General features: G+C 40.1%; 1 protein-coding gene across 2 annotated transcripts in view; it reads right to left on the bottom strand.

Moving 5' to 3' along the window:
• The window catches only part of MCM9 (minichromosome maintenance 9 homologous recombination repair factor), an 82,927-nt gene extending 63,206 nt beyond the window's left edge, over positions 1 to 19,721 (bottom strand). For both annotated transcript variants that reach the window (XM_060167345.1, XM_060167346.1), the window contains exons 1-5: positions 19,607 to 19,721; positions 16,965 to 17,275; positions 7,561 to 7,877; positions 7,011 to 7,092; positions 3,115 to 3,315 (exon numbers count right to left, since the gene is read on the bottom strand). In XM_060167345.1, coding sequence (XP_060023328.1) covers positions 3,115 to 3,315; positions 7,011 to 7,092; positions 7,561 to 7,877; positions 16,965 to 17,268 — 904 coding nt within the window. In that variant the 5' untranslated portion in view covers positions 17,269 to 17,275; positions 19,607 to 19,721. The remainder of the gene's footprint in view (positions 1 to 3,114; positions 3,316 to 7,010; positions 7,093 to 7,560; positions 7,878 to 16,964; positions 17,276 to 19,606) is intronic.
• Positions 19,722 to 19,956: the final 235 nt, after the last annotated feature.

Here is a 19,956-nt window from a genome sequence, read left to right as displayed (position 1 = left end):
AGTAGGTATTTCATTCTGTCATTGGCCAATCAACCAATGAGGCCCACAGAATCTACGAGACTCTAACAAGCCCCTACGGAGTCTGTCTTATATGGAATTCACTACTGTGATGGTACTCTGTATGTCTGCATTCAAGTTACCAGAAATTAATGTCCCCATGCTGGTAACTAATCTGCACGTTTGAGGGCTCTTATATTTAACTCTGAGCTTGTACTCATGTTTCAATGATAGCTCTTTTGAGGAGGAAAATAATCATAGAAGTACTACTTTAGCTGATGATTCCAGTTCCAGAAGCTTTTCTGTCAAGATAAAGGAAAGGGCCTTCCTCCATAATTTGTGTCCCTATGCACAAAGGCTACTTTTCCTAACGAATCAAAATTGACTCAGCGGCAATTAAGCTATGGTGATGTGACCTGGGATGGCAGAAATGGGTAAGAAAGAAAACATTTTAGTAAAAAGGGAACCAAAAAGAAGCATTAGTAAATCCTGGAAGGAAGTTCATTAACTGCTGGAGGGAATCCCTCCTTTCCTGAGGTAGAAAGTCTAGAGAAAAAAGATGAAAGGTCTGAGATCTACATAGTTAAGACCCGACAGCAGGTATGTAAATTCTGACCAGAATCTGGAGATTACACATACAAAGAAAGAAAGAATAGCCTCAGCAAGCAGGGAACAAGTAGGCAAACTGGCCTGGAAGACACTCAAGCCGGAGCTGTTAGAGCCAGCTTTTTCAGTAAAGGTGGATTCAGTGACTAATGTGCTGACAGGAAGCACATCCCACAGGCTCTGGTGGCAGAGCCCAGTGCTACTGTTCACTAGCTGTCTGACCTTGGGCAGGTCTCTTACTCTCTCCACCTCCATTTCCTTATCTGTGAAATGGAGATAATGATGGTATCTCGCAGGGTTGTTAAGGAGCTAATAGGTGCACAGCACACAGAATAGTATCTGGCACACAGTAGGAGCTACTTACTTGTTAACTATTATATTACCTGTACTACTTGTGCTTGTTTCTCATCTCAAGGTTTCCTCACACTGTGGTCAACACAAAGGATACACTCTGAAGTCAGGTCTGAGGTACCAGAGAAAAGCAAAGGGGAAGGTCCATTCCCTAAATTTGTCATCTAAAGTTGAAAAACTTGATTCCTTGGGTCATGGCAATAGAAGCTCCCATGACTATATCATGGAAGAGAATGCATTAGGGTGAATGCTACCCCATTCCTTCCCTCCCTCCCTCTCAAATTTCTGGTTCTAGACCATGTTAATAGTGTGCCCATGTAATCCACTCTTGTGGCATGGCCTTCAGTTACCCCAAGGAAGAGAACTTCTAGGATTTAAGATAAATGAGTCACCCTGGAGTGGGTTGAGATGGCCCAGAAGACCCCAACCCCTATATTTGGGTTTCTATCCAGCCTCTATGCATCAGGGCCAGGGGATCCCTGAGATCAGTGTAGATCAGAAGAAAATCTTTAGCTCCTCGTCAATACTCACAGCACCAGAGCTTAATGAAGCAGGCCAACCTCCCAGAGCTGAGCAGTGAAGTCATCTCTGGCTTTAGACCAGCAAAATGAAGACACGCTTTTGGATGCAGCTCCCCACCTCCACCCTCCTCCCCACACCCCCCAACACACACACATACACTTTGAAATGGTAAAATATAGTGGGCTGATACTTGGTACTTAGGAAATGAAGAAAGCAGAATCTGTTCATGCTAAAAAGAAAATAGTTGCCTCGTTTTCTCCCTGTCTTCTCACAGAATATTATATTTATTTCTTCTTTTCATCCAGTAAATGAGATGTATAGCTATAGCCTTCTAATTAAAACAAAATAGACTAATCACCAGCACAGAGAACTTCTGACGGCCTAGTTGGAACACTGTATGATGCCCTTCCTTCACTGTTACTAGGTGGAGTGTAGCTGTGGCACTGGAATTAATAAGGAATGATTACGTTCCAAGGAAGAGTTACAGATTTTTTGTGAGGATTTGAGCCTAAGAAACAATTTTAAGTAAAAAAACTTATTTAAAAATACATGATTCTTAAAAGGTTTGCTTAATAAAGCCACAACATAGAGACCTTTGCTTCTTTCTGTGTGGATCAAATAAAAGAATAATCCGTAACTACCATACTTGTGTTACACACATAAGCAAAATAAAATAAAATAAAATAAAATCATCCCACAAAATAAAAGCAAACTGCCTATATTTAGGCAAGTGAAAGCCTTTTCTTAAGTTAATTAATTAATTAATTTTTATTTCATTGAGCCACGCAGCATGTGGGATCTTAGTTCCCCGACCAGGGGTCGAACCCACGTCCCCTGCATTGGAAGCATGGAGTCTTAACCGCTGGACCACCAGGAAAGTCCCTGAAAGTCTTTTTTTGTGAAATAATATCTGTCCAGTTCAGCATGTGATTTAAGAATAAAGTAATCACTGTGTATTAGATTTGAGGTGAGGTTTATCAGAAATAGTCTTTTACTGGCTTCCGTTTATTTTTCTCAGAAGATACCTCCAAGGAAGAATGAAAATAGACATTTGAAGATTTAATTGGTGTTTTATACATTTGGGATTTTAAAATAAAAAATACTCTACAAACCCAATGGCTATAATGTTTTAATCTGTGTAATGACATCTTAGTGTCAGTCAAAATTTTTTGCTGTGATGACAAAGCTTATTTTTTGCATCTCTTTCCTACTTCATATTTTTAAATCTTCAGCTAAAACTGTGTGAAGCTGTCTTAACTGTATCAGATACATCAGAAAAGAAATGGTTTTAATAGGATGAAGTTTCCTAATAGGATGAGTTTTGCCTATTTAAGGCAGAACTATGTATGTATTTAATTGGTAAAGAAGGTAGAAAGCTCTGAAACTATTTTGGCAATATAAGAGATGTTAAAATAATAGTTGAAATGGAAAATCTCTTGGAATTTCCAGTAAGATCTCTAAATAGAAAAGATTATACCAGAAAAGGGCTGCAAAGGGAGACTACAGCTAGAGGTACTGACTAATGCTACTCCCTTTGAACACAGTCACTGATACATAGCATGTAAATCACAAACATTATATTTAACTAATGAATAAAATGCCGTTAATAATTATCAGCTTTATACCCTTAACACAAACCTGCAAAAGGATCGCTCTTATAGTATTCCCAAAAATCTTCAAATTCTTTTCGGACCTCCTCATCCATGTTGATCCCTGCAGACTGCTCATTATTTACTTGGACGTAATTGGCTTTCAGGACTATCTCCACTTCACAGCGCACATCTTGCCGAAAGGGCTTCCACCGTTGCATTACAACCCCATAAATAGTGAGGTCATCACCTGGGACAAAGCACCGAGTGAGTCCAGCAGTAGCATCCTGCCTGCTTGGGCACAAACTCGACAAAGGACCAGAACCAAGAAATAAACCACTACCCCACCATGGTTTAGAGTAGTACACATTCTTCCAGAAACCATTTGGGGCAAAAGAACACCACAGAGTCCCGATTTTTTTTTTTAAACAGGCACTTGTATTTGCACGGCTAGAAGCTAAAGCCAGCATTTTAATTTTTCTTAATCTGCCACATGATAATCACACCAAATTCTAAACTTTCCCTGGGAAAATAGTTTACTGGATGATTTATTCATCATGATTATATTGGGTGAAATGTTCATCCTCTCAGAATCTCTAACCATATAGTTCTCACTTAAAGAAGAGGTGGGAATTGCAGCCAAAAGGTTAAAGTGCAGTCTGCCCTCAGTATCTGCAGGGGATTGGTTCCACAACCCACCTCAGATGCCAAAATCCACGGATGCTCAAGTCCACAGTCAGCCCTCTGAATCTGAGGTTCCGCATCTGCAGATTCAAGCAACCATGGATCGTGCAGTACTGTAGTATTTACTATTGAAAAAAATCCGTGTATAAGCGGACCCACAAAGTTCAAACCCATGTTGTTCAAGGGTCAACTGCATAATCAATTTGGTGTCAGGAAAGGAGACAATCTCGTGATAATGGATACTATACTAGTTTTAGTTTCTTGTATATTTCATTTTTACTTAACTGCATTTGTTAACATTCACTCGCTGCCTTTTTTTTTTTTAATGAACAAAAGAATGAGTGCACTAAGAAATGAATGAATACTTGTTCTACTTCAAAGCTCCTTTCCATAAGCTACTACCACAAGCAGAAGATACAACTCTGCTTGTTCTTTCTTGGCTGGTTCCTTCCCATCTAAGGAAACTCTCCCATTCCTAATTGATGGGTAGAATATTAAACTTTTACAGATTTTCCTAAGAGGCCTTGGGTAACTTACAGGCACAATGACAACTGTTTTTATTATTACATACAATTCAATTAACGAGTATAGGTGAGTGCTTGGCATTCGGTATTTTGGTACTGGAGAAAAGGGGGCAAAAAAGGAAAGATAATCCTAGTCCCCCAGATTTCAATCTTGTTGAACATAAGATGTTGGACATACCTTAAATCCAATCCTAGTATTTACACTCTGAACTAACAGGCAAGTCTTCATTTCCAAGCCTATGTCAAATATATGATATCTGCTGATACAAAATGCCTTTCACTCTCTAAATGTCAATGTATAATGTGTAATCTGCAGGGCTTTTGATTTCCTGAAGAAAAGTGTTCTGTGAATGCTAAATGCATGGAACTGGTGGTAGCAATTCACCGAATAGAAGGCATATTTCTAGCCAAAGGCAACTTCACAGTAAATGGTGATGAACACATTAAATCTTCACACATTTTCAAGATACTTCCTCAACCACTGCTGGATGGTTTTCAAATCCAATCAGGAATAGTGATCATTTACTATATTGTCTGCCCCCAATTTTTTAGATGAAAATGGCCAGGGCAACTTTATATGAGCACTTCAAAGAATTCTCTACTACGGTCATTTTAATGGGTTATATATAGGTTGTTTCTACATTAAGTGAAATGAGAAATTTAACTTTCAGGTATTGCACCCACTAGTAATAACCTGACTTTACTAAGCAGCAGTAATGTGGAAAATGTGAAGTGCTCAAGAATGGACAAGAGCACTGACTCATCAGATGTGGATTCAAATCCCAGCTCCACCACTCACTGGCTGTGTGGCAAGCTACCTAATAAACTGAGCTTATTTCTTGACCTACAAAATGGGAATAATTATACTTACATCACAGAACTATAGTGAGAATTGGGTCAGATAATATATATAAAGTACTTCATGCAATATCTAGAATACAAGCTCAATAAATATTAGCTATTATTATAGTAAACCTACTTTACATTTGTAAAGCAACTAATACCATTAAACACCCTTTAATATATACATGTTTTCATTTATTCAGATATTTGAGAGACAGATTCATATGATCATCAGAACAACTGTGAGGTATACATGATAGTCCAAGGCAATAGATACTAATTTGAAACTTGCATGTTTTTCCATAGTAAATGTTACTGGAAAAAATGTTATTTTCAGAAAGCTAAAATTCTTACTTTTACAATCCAATCTCTTTGTCCCTTCTATCTTCTGCAGCATATTTACCACTGCAGCCACCCTGGTCAGACCCATCTTTGATCTCCTGCAGCACTTAACAGTTATCAGTACACAACCTCCAACTTTATTACTCTGCAACGTCAGACTGGGGTTCCTAACTAGACTGTAAATTCCTGAAGGGCAAGGATTATGCCATTTATGTCTTCTGATTCTCACAGAGGTTTGTAGCAATGGATAAATGAAAGACAGCTGATGACAGACTGCTTCCATCCATTCTCTATTGTTAGTGACATGTGGAAGAAAAAGAGCTTAAGATTTTTTTTTTTCTTTTTTGCGGTACACGGGCCTCTCACTGTTGTGGCCTCTCCCGTTGCGGAGCACAGGCTCCGGACACGCAGGCTCAGCAGCCATGGCTCACGGGCCCAGCCGCTCCACGGCATGTGGGATCTTCCCGGACTGGGGCACGAACCCGTGTCCTCTGCATCGGCAGGTGGACTCTTAACCACTGTGCCACCAGGGAAGCCCAGATTTTTTTTTTTTTAAGTGCAGAAAGAATTTAGTTTAGATGAACTGCATGAAAACATCTTAATCTCTATCAAAGGACATTTTCATGTTCTGGCTAAGCTCATACAAGCACTGCTTTGCTGATCCAGACATTACAGATTCTGGTTAAAATCTAGAGTCTTATATGAACAAGGTACTTTGACACAGCCTTGTCCATTTAGCAGGCAAACCATGATCGAAGCTGTTATTTACTTAGAATACTGTTTAGACAAGTATGAACTGTTAATATATTTGACATAAATTTCAAACTATGGGTTGATGATTCTTGGTGGAAGGGGAGAATATTTTGACAAGGAATTATTCTTGACTCTAGATACTGAACTCTGTTTCCATAGAGCCTTTGCCTCATCATTTTAATGAAACGGCAGCTCAGTAAAAATGAGGCATTTGAAGAAGCTTAGGGTTAAGAAAAGGAAATGATGGAATTTAGAGACATAAAGCATTTTCGACTTGTCCAGTAGGGGAGCACTGGGATATGAAATAAGAGGTCAGACATACCTGTTACTGCCCAGGGGACACATTGGTGCTAGTTTTTTTTTTTTAATAGAGATTAAGGGGTTCTTAGTGAGGGTGGGAAATACTTAAAGCAGGAAATGTTGAAGTTAGTTGAAAGGCAATCGTTGACAACAATCATTTGCATTTTCTGACCCACCTTCAATTTAAATTAAATGTTAAACAGCCAGTGGAAATTGCTAGGCAAACAGTAAAAGCAACAGTTTTTAAGCTGTTTGGAATAAGAGGAGGAAACACAAAGGATAAGCTCTCATGGGCAAATCAGGTGCTTCATCTGTAAAACAAGCAGCTAGACTAGATCGCTGAACTCCAGCCCAGCTCCTTTCCCGCTATTACCTACCTCCTCATGCCAGTCTCTGTTCTCAAGTTCCCCACACTCACTTGCCAGTGATCTTGGGAAAATAAAAAGTGGCTTTTCCTAGTCAATACTTTAGGACCTACTATATAAGCTAACATTCTCACCAGATTTGCAACTGTCTACTAAGTCATCTTCCAGGATAACCTTCATTGTTCGTGGGATACTTCCAACAGATAGCCTTTGAACCTAGCAGGGAAAAGAAAGCAGACACTGAGTATGCTCAGATACATACTAAGTATTCAGAAGCCTAGCAGTTCTTGCAGTTACTGTTTCTATTTCTCTGGTATTATCACACAATTTAATTACGATGGGGATTTGTGGAATTTTCTTGAAACTTGTGCCTACTATCAGTTTAAGAATTCACTAAAACTACAATAAAATAAAAACATCCATATGGAAAATATCTCAAAATATAATCTACCTTGTGGATGGGCAAAATACACACATGCTCCAACTACTAAACACAGTAACATTTACTTAACTAGAAAAGAGAGGCAGTTCTTTCCTGCATCTAGTCATAAGACAAATCACTCGGTTCCTCTGATTATTTCTTAGTAACAGATTACAAATGTGTTCCCTAGTCCTGGCAATTTGCCCATAGATGAAAAACACTTCTTCTAATTTGTTATTTTTCGCATTTATTTGATCACTTACCTGTTCCTGAATTTTGATTTCCTGATAATCTCTACACCTACTTGGAGATGAAGACAAGTCTGAGAGGCAAGTGAATTTTGCAGAATCACAGCTCTCCAAGCTGGGACATGAGGATGGCCGACAGAAGGTGTAATACTGCTCAAAGTCGGCCCTGACCACAAATACATGCTTGCATTTGTTGCACATGTAATCCCGCTCAAACTCCAGGATCTTCACCAGACTCGTTCGAATCACTGTCCCAGTGACAGATAAAAAGTGTCCCACATCCTTGGTTCTAGGGATGTGCTCCCTCACCAGCTCAGGACAAACAGGCAATCCTGATGGAGAAACAAAACAAAAACACATCAACTTCTACTTGGGATGTGACTCCATGCAATACATTTTTCTCATATTTCCTGAGGGAGAAAGTATAATTTCAGGAAAAAGAAATCTTTGTGTTTTACTTAAGAAAAAAGATCAACTCAAGAAAATATAAAAGAATTATTTCAAATAACAATTATCAATGGACCTCTATAAAAGTATGTATCTAGATGATATATTGATAATAACCTGGATTAAAAAAAGAACTGATTCTCTTAAGAGGGCTATCTCAGTAGGATGTAAACGCAGTATATAATTTTAACCTCATTCAATGAAGAATATACTGCCACATGCCACACATAAAATCAAAGCTGAGTGATAAAGAGATGGTAGTGGAATGAACAAAGGCTAGTGCTTTTTCTAGTTAGGTTCAGGATTTATTAATACATAAATCGGATAGTGTTTTCAAGTTTTGAATTACCTAGAGGTTTACCTACAGCACCACTTCATCCTTTAAAAACCTTGTGTTTTTCACCATTAATAAACAGGCAACTTAAAAGGTGCAAAATGCCAAAGAAAATTCTTATGTGGAAATGCCCTCTTTCTCGTATTTGGCTACAAGGCACCACTGGAGTAGAGAGATGCTGTCTGTGATGGCCAAAGGCTGCCTCCTAACAGGTTTATCAAGGGAGCATTTGTTACACTGGTTCATGTCCCGTGGTCTACCGTCTTGTCCTTGAACTTAGCTCTGAAACCTGATAAATATGAACACTGAAGACAGATCTATTGGATTTGCCAAGCTCATAAGAAATAACCATAATAGGCATGATTACACTTTAAGTTTCTATGGTCAGAACATTTTCTCCCTGTTTATAGATCTATTCTGAAAGCCAAATCATTATCATCACTATCATCATCACTGTCATCAGAAGGCAGTTTGGGATGCAAGGAATTTAAGGAAAAAAAAAAAGCAGCAGACTGGTTAGATGAACTGAATGCTTAAGGCGCCAGCCTACATTAATCTGGTGATACAGCTTAGACATCTACAGACAGACCTGAATTTTCTCTGCTGCTGGCTGAGACTCTCTCTCCATATATCCTATACTGTATAAACAGGGTGGGCACTGCAACATTTGCCACTATGACTCTTTTTTCTATGCTTCCAAGGCTGACTTGCCTGTTTTCTAATGGAAATACTCTTTATTTATATTAACTTGGATTGTATCACACTTTGCCAGTAAGGGAGCCATACTTTTGCTTACGATGATTTTGTGTATCTCTGCTCTGTTCTGTGTCAACTTTACAGTTTAACTATCAGAAAACAAACTTATTTTCCTATTTCCAAATTCCTAGGGAACGCTTCATTAAAACACCCTGGGGCTCACCAGTGCTACATCATACATGCAGGAATAGACAGAGAGGTTGGGGCAGGAATAAAGCAGGTTTTAGCCATTAAAATACCCACTGTATTCATTTCTCAGTGCTCATCTCAGGCATCTGTTAATTCAGCTGCATGTAGCTAAATGTTGAGAACACATCAATATTTCTAGTTACAACCAAGTAAAAGCCAAACTAACAACCAAAAGCTTTTCATTAAGAACAGGTCTAGGGCTTCCCTGGTGGCGCAGTGGTTGAGAGTCTGCCTGCCGATGCAGGGGACATAGGTTCGTGCCCCGGTCCAGGAGGATCCCGCATGCCGCGGAGAGGCTGGGCCCGTGAGCGATGGCTGCTGAGCCTGCACATCCGGAGCCTGTGGTCTGCAACGGGAGAGGCCACAGCAGTGAGAGGCCCATGTACCGCAAAAAAAAAAAAAAAAAAAAAAAGAACAGGTCTAGTCCTCATATCCTCACTGCTTATGTTTCAGGGGTACAATGTCCTCTTTTAGTTCCCATCCTAGAATGTTAAGAAACAAAAATCCACCAAGTGGAGATGTCTCTTCTTACTTGGCCTTAATTCGATGTACATTATGGCAACACATCTTCACAACGCTTGCAGATTCTCAATTACCTTTTTCTTGCTCCCCACATGAATGCTTTTTAAAAATTAGGATATAATTTAGGTACCATAAATTTGCCTTTTTAAAGTATATAATTCAGTGGTTATTAGTACATTCACAAGGTTATACAATCATCACCACTATCTAATTCCAGAATATTTTCACTGCTTCAAAAAGAAACCCTGGGGGCTTCCCTGGTGGCGCAGTGGTTGAGAGTCCGCCTGCCGATGCAGGGGACACGGGTTCGTGCCCCGGTCCGGGAAGATCCCACCTGCCGCGGAGCGGCTGGGCCCATGAGCCATGGCTGCTGAGCCTGCGCGTCCGGAGCCTGTGATCCGCAACCAGAGAGGCCACAGCAGTGAGAGGCCCGCGTACCGCAAAGAAAAAAAAAAAAAAAAAGAAACCCTGTTCGCAGTAGCAGACAGTCTCTATACCCCCTCCCCTGCGCCTCTGGCAACCACTAAGCTACTTTATGTCTCTACGGATTTATCTATTCTGGACATTTCATGTAAATGGAATCTTAAAATATGCACCCTTTTGTGTCTGGCTTCTTTCACTTAGCATACATTTTCAAGATTCACCCATATTGTAACATGTATCAGTTCTTCGTTCCTTTTTATGGCTGAATATTCCACTGTATGGATATACCACATTTTGTTTATACATTCATCGGCTGATGGACATTTGGGTTGTTTACATTTTTCTCCTATTATGAATAATGTTATTACAAACATTTATGTGCAAGTTTTTGTTTGAATACCTGTTTTCAATTATCTTGGGCATACACCTAGGAGTAGGATTGCTGGGTTGAATATACTTTTTATAATAATTTTACTTTTTAAGTTTTCAAAGAATCACTAAGTGTTCTCTATTGTAAGTATGTAAAAGGATACTCAAGTGGGAAACAGGATTATTAACCCAATTTGCTTCTTAAAGTATAAACAAAATCTATCAAAATTACTTCTGAGAAAGATGAGTAAAGTGAGGAGGAGAATAGGAAAAAAAAGTGATGGGTTAGAGAACTTAACAACAATTATATTTTTGAAAACACTTAGATGTTTGAAACATCCATTCTCTCTTTCTTGGCTCCTAAAGAAATAACACTTTGCATCCCATTTCTTCTCCTCTCATTCCTAGCTCTGCTTCAGATGCAAATTGATTGTTCAGTTTAAATTCTACTGTCAGTATATTAAAACTTAAGAAAAACTAAGATCACAAGAAGTGGGTTAGGGAGAGTGCTATGTTACTCCGATGCCATGCACAGAGCAGAATGCCCAGTGAAACCACAGACTGGCCAGTGTAATTCAGCAGACTCTGGATGTTCAGTATGATGAAGTCATACATATAACGAATGAGGTCTTAACATAATCATTTAGTTAGATGGTTGCTATTTTTGTCCTAAAAACAAACTTCAGTTTAAAAATGAAGCTATGTATAATTTTATTGTAGTTTTTTCCTAAAAAGCTACTTTTAAATTGATTCTGTGTCTTACTCTGAAGAGCATCTTCAAGTGGAAGAGTGAAACACCATATTCCCTGGTGCTTCTATAGTAATCCAGGCAAGAAATAACAAAGGCCTAACTTTTAATCTCCTCCACTTAAACCCTTCCATGCTGCTCCCAGATCTAAGAATAAGGAACCAAATGTGGGATTGGACCACAGGACGTTTTGTGACGGGCTTCTTCTCACACCAAGCCCTCTGGGCACTCAAATGCTCTCATACAGTGTTCCCTTTGCCTGACACTCTCCTCCCTACTCTGTCCCTCAAAAATGCCCACACTAAGAAGCAACATAAGGGTTCAGAATACATACTGTGGAGCCCGAATGAGTGAGTTGAGTCACAGCTCTATCACGCACTAGCTGTGTGACCTTGGCCAAATTGTAACCTCTCAGATTTCCCACCTGTAATATGGCAATAACAACAAAACCTACCTCATAGGATCACAAGAAGATTAAAAGAATTCATATAAAGTTTCTTGGAAAAGTAACTTGCACATAGCAAGCACCATTTAAAGAGTTCTTATATGTAATCTTATCATTTTCCCCCTTAAAAGGTTGGCTTAAACATTATTTTCTTAATGAAATCTTTCTTTAACCCATTTCAGGTTAAATTCCCTCTTTTATGTGCCTTAACACAATGTTCTTCTCCTTCATACCACTTACCACAATTTAAATAAAAAGGATACATAATTATTATGTTTCCACTCTAGAATATAAACTCCATGGGGGCAGGGCAGAGGTAAATTTTATTCACTACTATATTATCATCGCTTTATAAATAGTAAGCATTAAAAAAGAAAAAACTCGAAAGAAAGATAGATGAAAGGAAGGCAAGGAAGAGGGGAGGAATAGATATTAAAGATACTACATGAGCTTTGAAACCAATTAGAGATAAGGTATAAGGAAGAGGGTGAAATTTAGAGCGACTCCTAGTTCTCTGGTTCCATTAACCAAGTCAGGGAATTCTGGAAGGCACATGGTAGTCAATCAGTAAATATCTATTGAAAGAATAAATAAGGAAATACGATTTTCAGATGGAGGGGGGCACAGAGAGGGGAGGGAAATCATGACTACCCTTTTTGATACACTGCGTTTGCAAGAAGATATCTCTAGTTTGAAACATCTGACGGACAAGAGGATATCTGAATACAGAGCTTAAGAGACAGATTCTGGCAATCAAGCAATCAATCAATCAAGTTGGCACTTGTTGCTCTATAAGTGGCAGCTGAAGCCTAGGTTCAGAATGGAGGCCACCCCATCAGGAAGAGAACGCAGCAGATGGCCACATCTGCACCCTGAGGACCTCACACCTACAGGACCAGTAAAGGAAGAGGCTCCCAGAGCAGGGAGAAAAGCCACAGCTAGAGAGGGAGGAAAGGGCAAGACAGTGCTGTCAGTGGAGCCAAGGCTGGAGTTTCATAAGGGGGGAGGAGGAGGCAACAGTATCAAATCCAGCAGGGAAATAAAGGAAGAGAAATCCCGACGCTCGTCCCTCAGTCTGGCCATGAGGCAGCCACTGGGAAGGTGAGGGAGGGTGCGTTCAGTGTGGTGGAGGTGAAAGGGTGAATGGGAGAAGGTTATGCTAAAGAAGGCATGAACTCTGTCAAAACACTGTTATGAAAGGAGAGTAGATGGAGGGTAGAGGGGACACAGAGTTGAAAGAGGGGCCTCTCTCCTGAAAGGGAGACAGAAAGGATTCCTGGTCATCCTGGCCACCGCCCACCACACCCCCATAGGCTCCATGCCTCCCCCCAGGGTGCTGGTATGAGTGGTAACTGACTTCTAGCACCTGGCTTACCCATCTCCCTAAGATGGTAACTTACCAGGATGCATGTCTCATCTAAATCCAGATTCTTGAGTAGAGGCCATGGCTGGGCTTTAGGAAAGCCCTGAACCTCTTGAAATTCAGGCAGACATTTAAATATATATACACCTGCATTTTCTGAAGAGGATCTGTAACTTTCTCAACATAATAACCCTGAAGAACCTCTTATTTAAATCCTCAGTCCCATAGTTCTATTGACTTGCATATCAATACCTCTAAGAAGAGAAAAAGGGGCTTACATTGTGGGAACGGTCGCTAAACCTCCCTCCGCTCCTTTCATTTAATAGTAATGCCCTAACGTCTCTTATTGCCTACTCAGCTCCTGTTTAGATCACATCCTACACGACCTGCCCCAAATGCTATGACAACATGATAGGGACATTCATAATCACTTACTGCCTGAACCAGTCATTTAGGACCTTAGTCACGCATTGCTTTGCGCCTGCTCCTTAACCGTTTTGTATCTGGAGGGTAGCGTCACTTCTTGAGATCCTTTTCATGCTCCTCTGTGCCCAGCCCAGTGCTTTATTAAGCACTTTTAGATAAGGAGAAAATTAGAGAATAAGGGAAGGGGAAATGGGCTTTCCCTCTCTCTCTAGCCTTCCCTTTATCACATCTGGCCTCCAATCTCCTAGTCCAGACAAAGTGCATGAATTTTTCTGTGCATTTCGTGGTACCTCTGTAGCTCTCCTTAGGCATGCTACTTTGTCTGGAGAACTCTCCCCAGTTCACTCAGCCAGGAAGAGTACACTCATGTTTACCCTTTTGCAAGAAAACTTCCCTAAGTCCAGGCTAGCACCCTCACACAGACACAAATGGAACAGCTAAGCAAAATGGTCAAATGAATGCATCATTGCATAAAAGATGCTTCTTATATCTGGAGGAAACTTCTGCCAGGAGGAGTGCAAAAGAAGATACTCCTTAGGTCCAGAGACACCTTCCTTTCCTTGCACATGATAACTTAGGCCTGTGCATGCTGGGTCATGACAAGTCTATGCAATACTGATTTTATTTCAATCAGCATAAGGAGATGTGCTGGAGAGATATTACACACTCAGGAAGAAGGCAGGTGAGAGGTGGAGGGCGTCAGGCTCAGCCATAGGTGTCCCTCATATGCTCACCAACCTTCTCTGTGTCCCTCCTGAAGTGTGGCCAGCAAGGGTGAATTCCCTGCCGCCCACCTCCAACAAGGGGCCTGTGTCTAAACCCAATTACAGCACCTCTAAAGAAAAAACTATGTAAACATTTACAACCAATTTTTCTAAGATTAGCTTTTCATTATCTTCTATACTTTTATAATATGGGGCAATATGCCATCCTTAATGTTCTTATCTTACTGAATGGAATCATGTATATGGTACCTGTTAGGATAAACATTTTTTTTTTTTTAGAATCAAGCAAATTAGTCTAAAACATGATATCATTACCATTAAGTGGTTTATTTTGTATAATAAAGTAACTATATTATTTTAAGAAAAGGGTAGTAGAGGTGAGTACATTTTTGGATCTTCAGATTCTTTACTTTCATATCAGAAGTTTTAAAGTAAATTTATAATATAAAGACAGAGATAAAAGTAACACAATGTTAAGCAAAACTGACCACAAAAATCAAAACCTTAGAACTAAAAAAGGGTAAGGGACAGTGTTTTGATAGAAATCTTTCTGTCTTACTATATGCTACTAAGTGTGTTCTTCAACTATCCCAGTGAAGCAGGGTACATCAGGCACTAAGCCACCATTAGTGCTAAGCAACAAAGACCTTTGTCATTCTCTGACTCATTCACTGATCAAAATAAGTAAATAAATTTTTATTTAAAACAGAGACATGTCCACATCTGTGTTAGAGACATGTCCAGATCAGTTACTTCAGGTCCATGGTTTCCAGCGTGCAGTCCCTAGAAATCGGCATCAGCCTCAGAGCTTTGAGAAGGGCAAATTCTTGGACCCCAGGCCAGACCTCTTCAGTGAGAAACTCTGGGGGTGGGGCCCAGCAATCGGCGCTTTAATAAGCCCTACAGGTGATTCTGATGCCCATTAATGTTTGAGAAACACTACTTTAAATAACACGTGAAGGCTATTTTTTTCTTCCTCATTTATTCAATACTTTGATGCTAACTGCGTATTTGAATACCTTTCATCAAAACCACTGGGAATAGCAAGTAAACTTTCGACCAATAAAAATCCCAGAAGACAAAGAGCAATGCAATGTTCCTAAGGAGACTGAACCACAGAGGCATCCTGGGTTTTACTAATTCACTTGTCTGGAGTCCAAGATGGAGGTGCGATATACCTAAAACCAGACTTTTCCCATCCCTGGTTCACTGCCTGGGACATCTGCATCCCTCCCTAATCTCACCATCTAGTCTTGAATCTTTGGGTGAAACCCCTAGGACAACTCACTCCCTGCCCAGTGAGCTAATATATCTCACACGTACCTTGAGTGATGCATGCATCACATAAGTAAAAGCTGCCAGTAAGCTCCTTTACAATTATGTTTAATATGTACATATGCATATACCTGTGGGCATACATACACGATATGGAAATATTTGAATATATAGCTGTCTCCCCTACAGCCTTGAACTCCTTTAGATGAGGGACTATACCATATTCATTTTGGTTTCCCAAGTGTCTAGCAAATGCCTACACGGGATATGTTTGTAGAATGAATGTTACTATGGTAGTAACATAATTTGCAACTCACTTTCTTGGAGAATAATGAAGAACTAGGCTAAATTCACCTGAAACCAATAGAGTCACTCAGGCAGACAGAACTTTACTATTTAAACTGAGCATGGAAAAGTTTCTAAATGTAAGGACAGCCTAAAACCATTTGCTAAATACCATTTCAATAACATTAACTAAAGCCTCTTTTAATAATCCTTCTGCAACATTATCAGAAGAGGACATTTCTTCTTGATCCTAGCAAGAGATTACCTAGTGTCTGATGCATGAATATTAATAATCTTCATAATTTTATTCCAGTAAGTGCAATCACAGATTCTATTTTTTCACTCAGATACTAATTTTTCACTTAAATCAAATGTCTGGAAGTTTTTTGAATCTTAATTTATCTCCAAGAAATTCTATAGTGACTCCTAACCTTTTTTGGAATCACAGTAATCATTTTTGTTGATTATAAATCCCCACCTTTCTAAAATATACTATAAAGTAAATATTTATTTTTAAACAAAATGGTACATGTGTTCTCCAACTTAATCAAAGAGTGCAGGAATTCAAAGACACAGCTTTGACACCACAAGTTGCTGATTGCTCCACTGTGATTTCTTTAAAGTTAAGAGGCTTTATCTGTCGTTCATTCAAAAAAAGTTATTGAGTGCCTAATAGGTGGCCAGCACAATGTTAAACTTGATATATAAAAATAATGAATTTCCTAAAATAGTTTTGAAGATCACTAGGTAGCATCTACCACTTTGCTAATTCTTTGAATTATCAATTCTTTCATTGTCAGGAGTCATAAAAGCTCAGAAAGCTGAACTAGTTTTGTACACACATACATATATGTATATATGCACACAAATATACTGCCTCCACACATTCTCCCTCCTCTCAGTTGGCATGGCTAGTACCCCAGCCTCCCAAATGTCCAGAGAAAACAGTATAAAATCATGATTCTTTTCCAAAAGTGACCATCAACTACATAATGGATATATTTTAAAGTATAAATGTCAATTAATTCTTAGTGCTTAAATTCAATATATGTTGGGATTTCTCAAAATCTTTCTAAACAATAACATGACAGTAAAATCCTTAAGTGATTCACCTGATATCCTGGCGTGAAGATTCTGCTTCATGGAGACACCTTCAAGCTGAGAAAGGGACTGGAGAATTGTCAAGGCTGATCTTTGAAGTGCACTATCAAAAATAGTTAGCACTTCATTAGGGAACACGTTGAAATATTCCCCGATTTCCATGTTGGTCTCAAAAAGGGTCATGGCATTAACCACAACTGGGTAATGAGCATCTTCATCTCTTTCCTTCAAGATGAGAAGAATATCGTTCTTATGGTATTCCGAAACATAAGACTCAAACACTTGACCAACCAGTGTAACTTGATCGCTATTCATCTTGGATCTAGGTAACAAAAGAAAGACAAAGGACTGTATTATACCTTTGATTTTCTAGACTTATACACTAGTTTACAAAAAGATTGGTTATAAATCATTCTGACTTTGGGCCACACTCTAATCTCAAAATACTATCTGAATTCAAATCTTAATTAGATCTGACAGAGTCACAGTCACTTATCAAATTTATTTTTTTCAGTGAGTGAAGTTAATTTTAAGTCAAAGAATTATGTTGGTACTGATAACCGAAATCCAAAATGGTCCAATGCCTTGCCCATATCTTTTCCCCAAACTTCCTCCTCTTAACCCTATAATACGTCATGTAAAAGTCCTTTGCCTTTTCTTTAATCAGATTCCATATATGCGTTTGCTCTCAAGTATAAAATCTTAAATGCCAGTCTTTTGGTTTAAGTTACTCCTAGTAGAGTTCTTTGCAAGCATCCTGGTTCTACATTTTAGTCACATAAAAAACGTATCTTTCTCTCTGTCTCCCCACAACCTAGTTACATACACGCACGCAAGCGCACATTCATTTGTATTCTGCTACTTAAACAGAACACACACTACTATTCAGATTGGTCAGCAATTCTGACTTAAACAGTTAACAAATTGGCTTTAGAAATTTACATTTGGAGGTGAACTTGTTCCTATTTTCTTTTTCTAACCTAGGAAAACTATTAGCTTCAGCAAAAACAGCTGTCAAGAGTCTAAAAAAACTAGATCATTAAACTGAGGAAAGGAAATTGGTCTCTAATAAATCACTATGATTGAAAGTAAATACAGTATATTAAATTCCTGGCTATATGTATATATTTTTAAATTTGTATCTACAGATTAAAAGGGCTTACCCCCATTCTATTTTCATGTATACACGTAGATATCTACCATGTACAAGGCACTATTCTGGGAAATGAAAAAAGCATAATAAAAGGTCCTCTATGCCCTCAAAGAACCAAGGTACAGATCAAATGAAACGGTGCTCTAACAGTGGCAAAAATGCAATACAAATAGGAGCACAAAGAAGAGAAGGATTAAATTTAAATGCAGTGATAATCCCAGATGTGACAATGGACAGTTACAAATAAACTGTCCAAACGGATCATTTAAGAAATTCTTATTAGTCAAAGGATAAGTGTCCTCTGACTAATTTCGTTCAACCAACGTTTATTGTACTAGGCTTTAGAAACAGAAAGATTAAAGAAGATTATGACATTCACAGTTTAGCATCCTAAATATGTATTACACGTGCTATTAGCAATATTTGCCTTCTACTAGAAGGTGTGTGGGGAGGGGCATGGTATACCACAGTTAGGTCAAGAATCCTGACACCTAGAGGATGCCAATGTGAGATTAAGAGATGTGTAGGCCACTATATTGGTAAGTATTTAGTTTGGGTTAGGTAATATAAATTCACCTAAGCATAAAGCAGAAAAAGCACTTGGGAAGGAACAGCTAATCATACAATATATTCACGATGTGGCCGTTGCTAAAAAAAAAAAAAAATCTGGAATCCCAAGAGTGGCTATAAAATAATCTCTAAGATTCTATAAATGCATATTAAATTTGGAGCCACAAATTTAGCAATTTAAAAGGCAGTTCCACATAGGGCAGGAAGGAGACAGCCGCAGAATTCATGGTTCAGATTAAGATCAGATTAAATTTCGCCTAGTCTTTCTGAAATAGCATCACTAAAAAAAATAGCACTCACTTTCAATACCTGGACACAACTGACTAATCAAATATTTCTTAGCAGTTTGCAAACGCTAGAAACATGCTCACCCAGATTGATTGGTGGCAGTGTTTTACAACTTTCAAGTTCCGTTTCCTTTTCCTTATGGAACATTTGAAGACAAAATCAATAAAGACAAGTTGTGCTACCTTATCCTCTTGAGTAAACTGCCAACAAGAAAAATCCGGGAGAATGCATCAGCGGCAATCTAGCTGGCTCCCAGGCGCCAGCCCGCCCCCCGCCGCACCGCCCCTCCGGGAGCCACGCCCCTCCGCGTCCCAAGACCCTCCCCGCTGGCACCGCCCCTTCCCCGCCCGCCCGCTTCAGGTCGGCGCCTCCTTCATGCCTGGCTCGCCGCGGGCGCTCGGCAAACGTGGAGGCGATTTGTGCCCAGAGAACTGCTTTCCACACTTCCGTCTCTGGACGTAGCCCGTACCCTACAAGAATTCGGCAGGTCTCTGACACTTCCCAGGCTCGGCTGCGGGCAGCTCCATCGCCGGCCTGGTCCCAGAGTTGAATAGTTTTGGAACTAACCAGGGTGTGGGCGAGACTTGGGACGCACTATGGGAAAAATAATAATGGTGCAACAAGGCAGCGGCTGTCACTTACTGGCGGATACGCGGTGTAAGAAGTCACCGAGGGCGCAGTGCTCCCGAGGCCGAGGGGCGCGGAGAGTTCAAGCCGATCGGCGGGGTCCAAAGAGGCGGGAGGAGGCCCGGGTGGGGGCGGGGCGGGGCGCGCGCGTGGGGCCGCGCGGGGCGCCGTCGGCCGCGGGGGCGCGCAGGCTCCAGCGCGCCCACCTTGCGCCCGGACGAGATAGGCGCCACGCGGGCGGCTCTGCCGGCCCCGCGCTCCCGAGGGGCGCCGGGACGTGCACTGCCTCAACTTGGCGGCTCAGGTGGCTCTTCCGGGTGGAGAAGCGGGCGGGCGCGCGCCCCACCAGCCGCCGCGGGACGAGA

Source organism: Lagenorhynchus albirostris, chromosome 12 (genome assembly GCF_949774975.1).
Source record: "Lagenorhynchus albirostris chromosome 12, mLagAlb1.1, whole genome shotgun sequence".
NCBI lineage: Eukaryota > Metazoa > Chordata > Mammalia > Artiodactyla > Delphinidae > Lagenorhynchus > Lagenorhynchus albirostris.
This window is presented reverse-complemented; position numbering and strand designations above follow the sequence as displayed.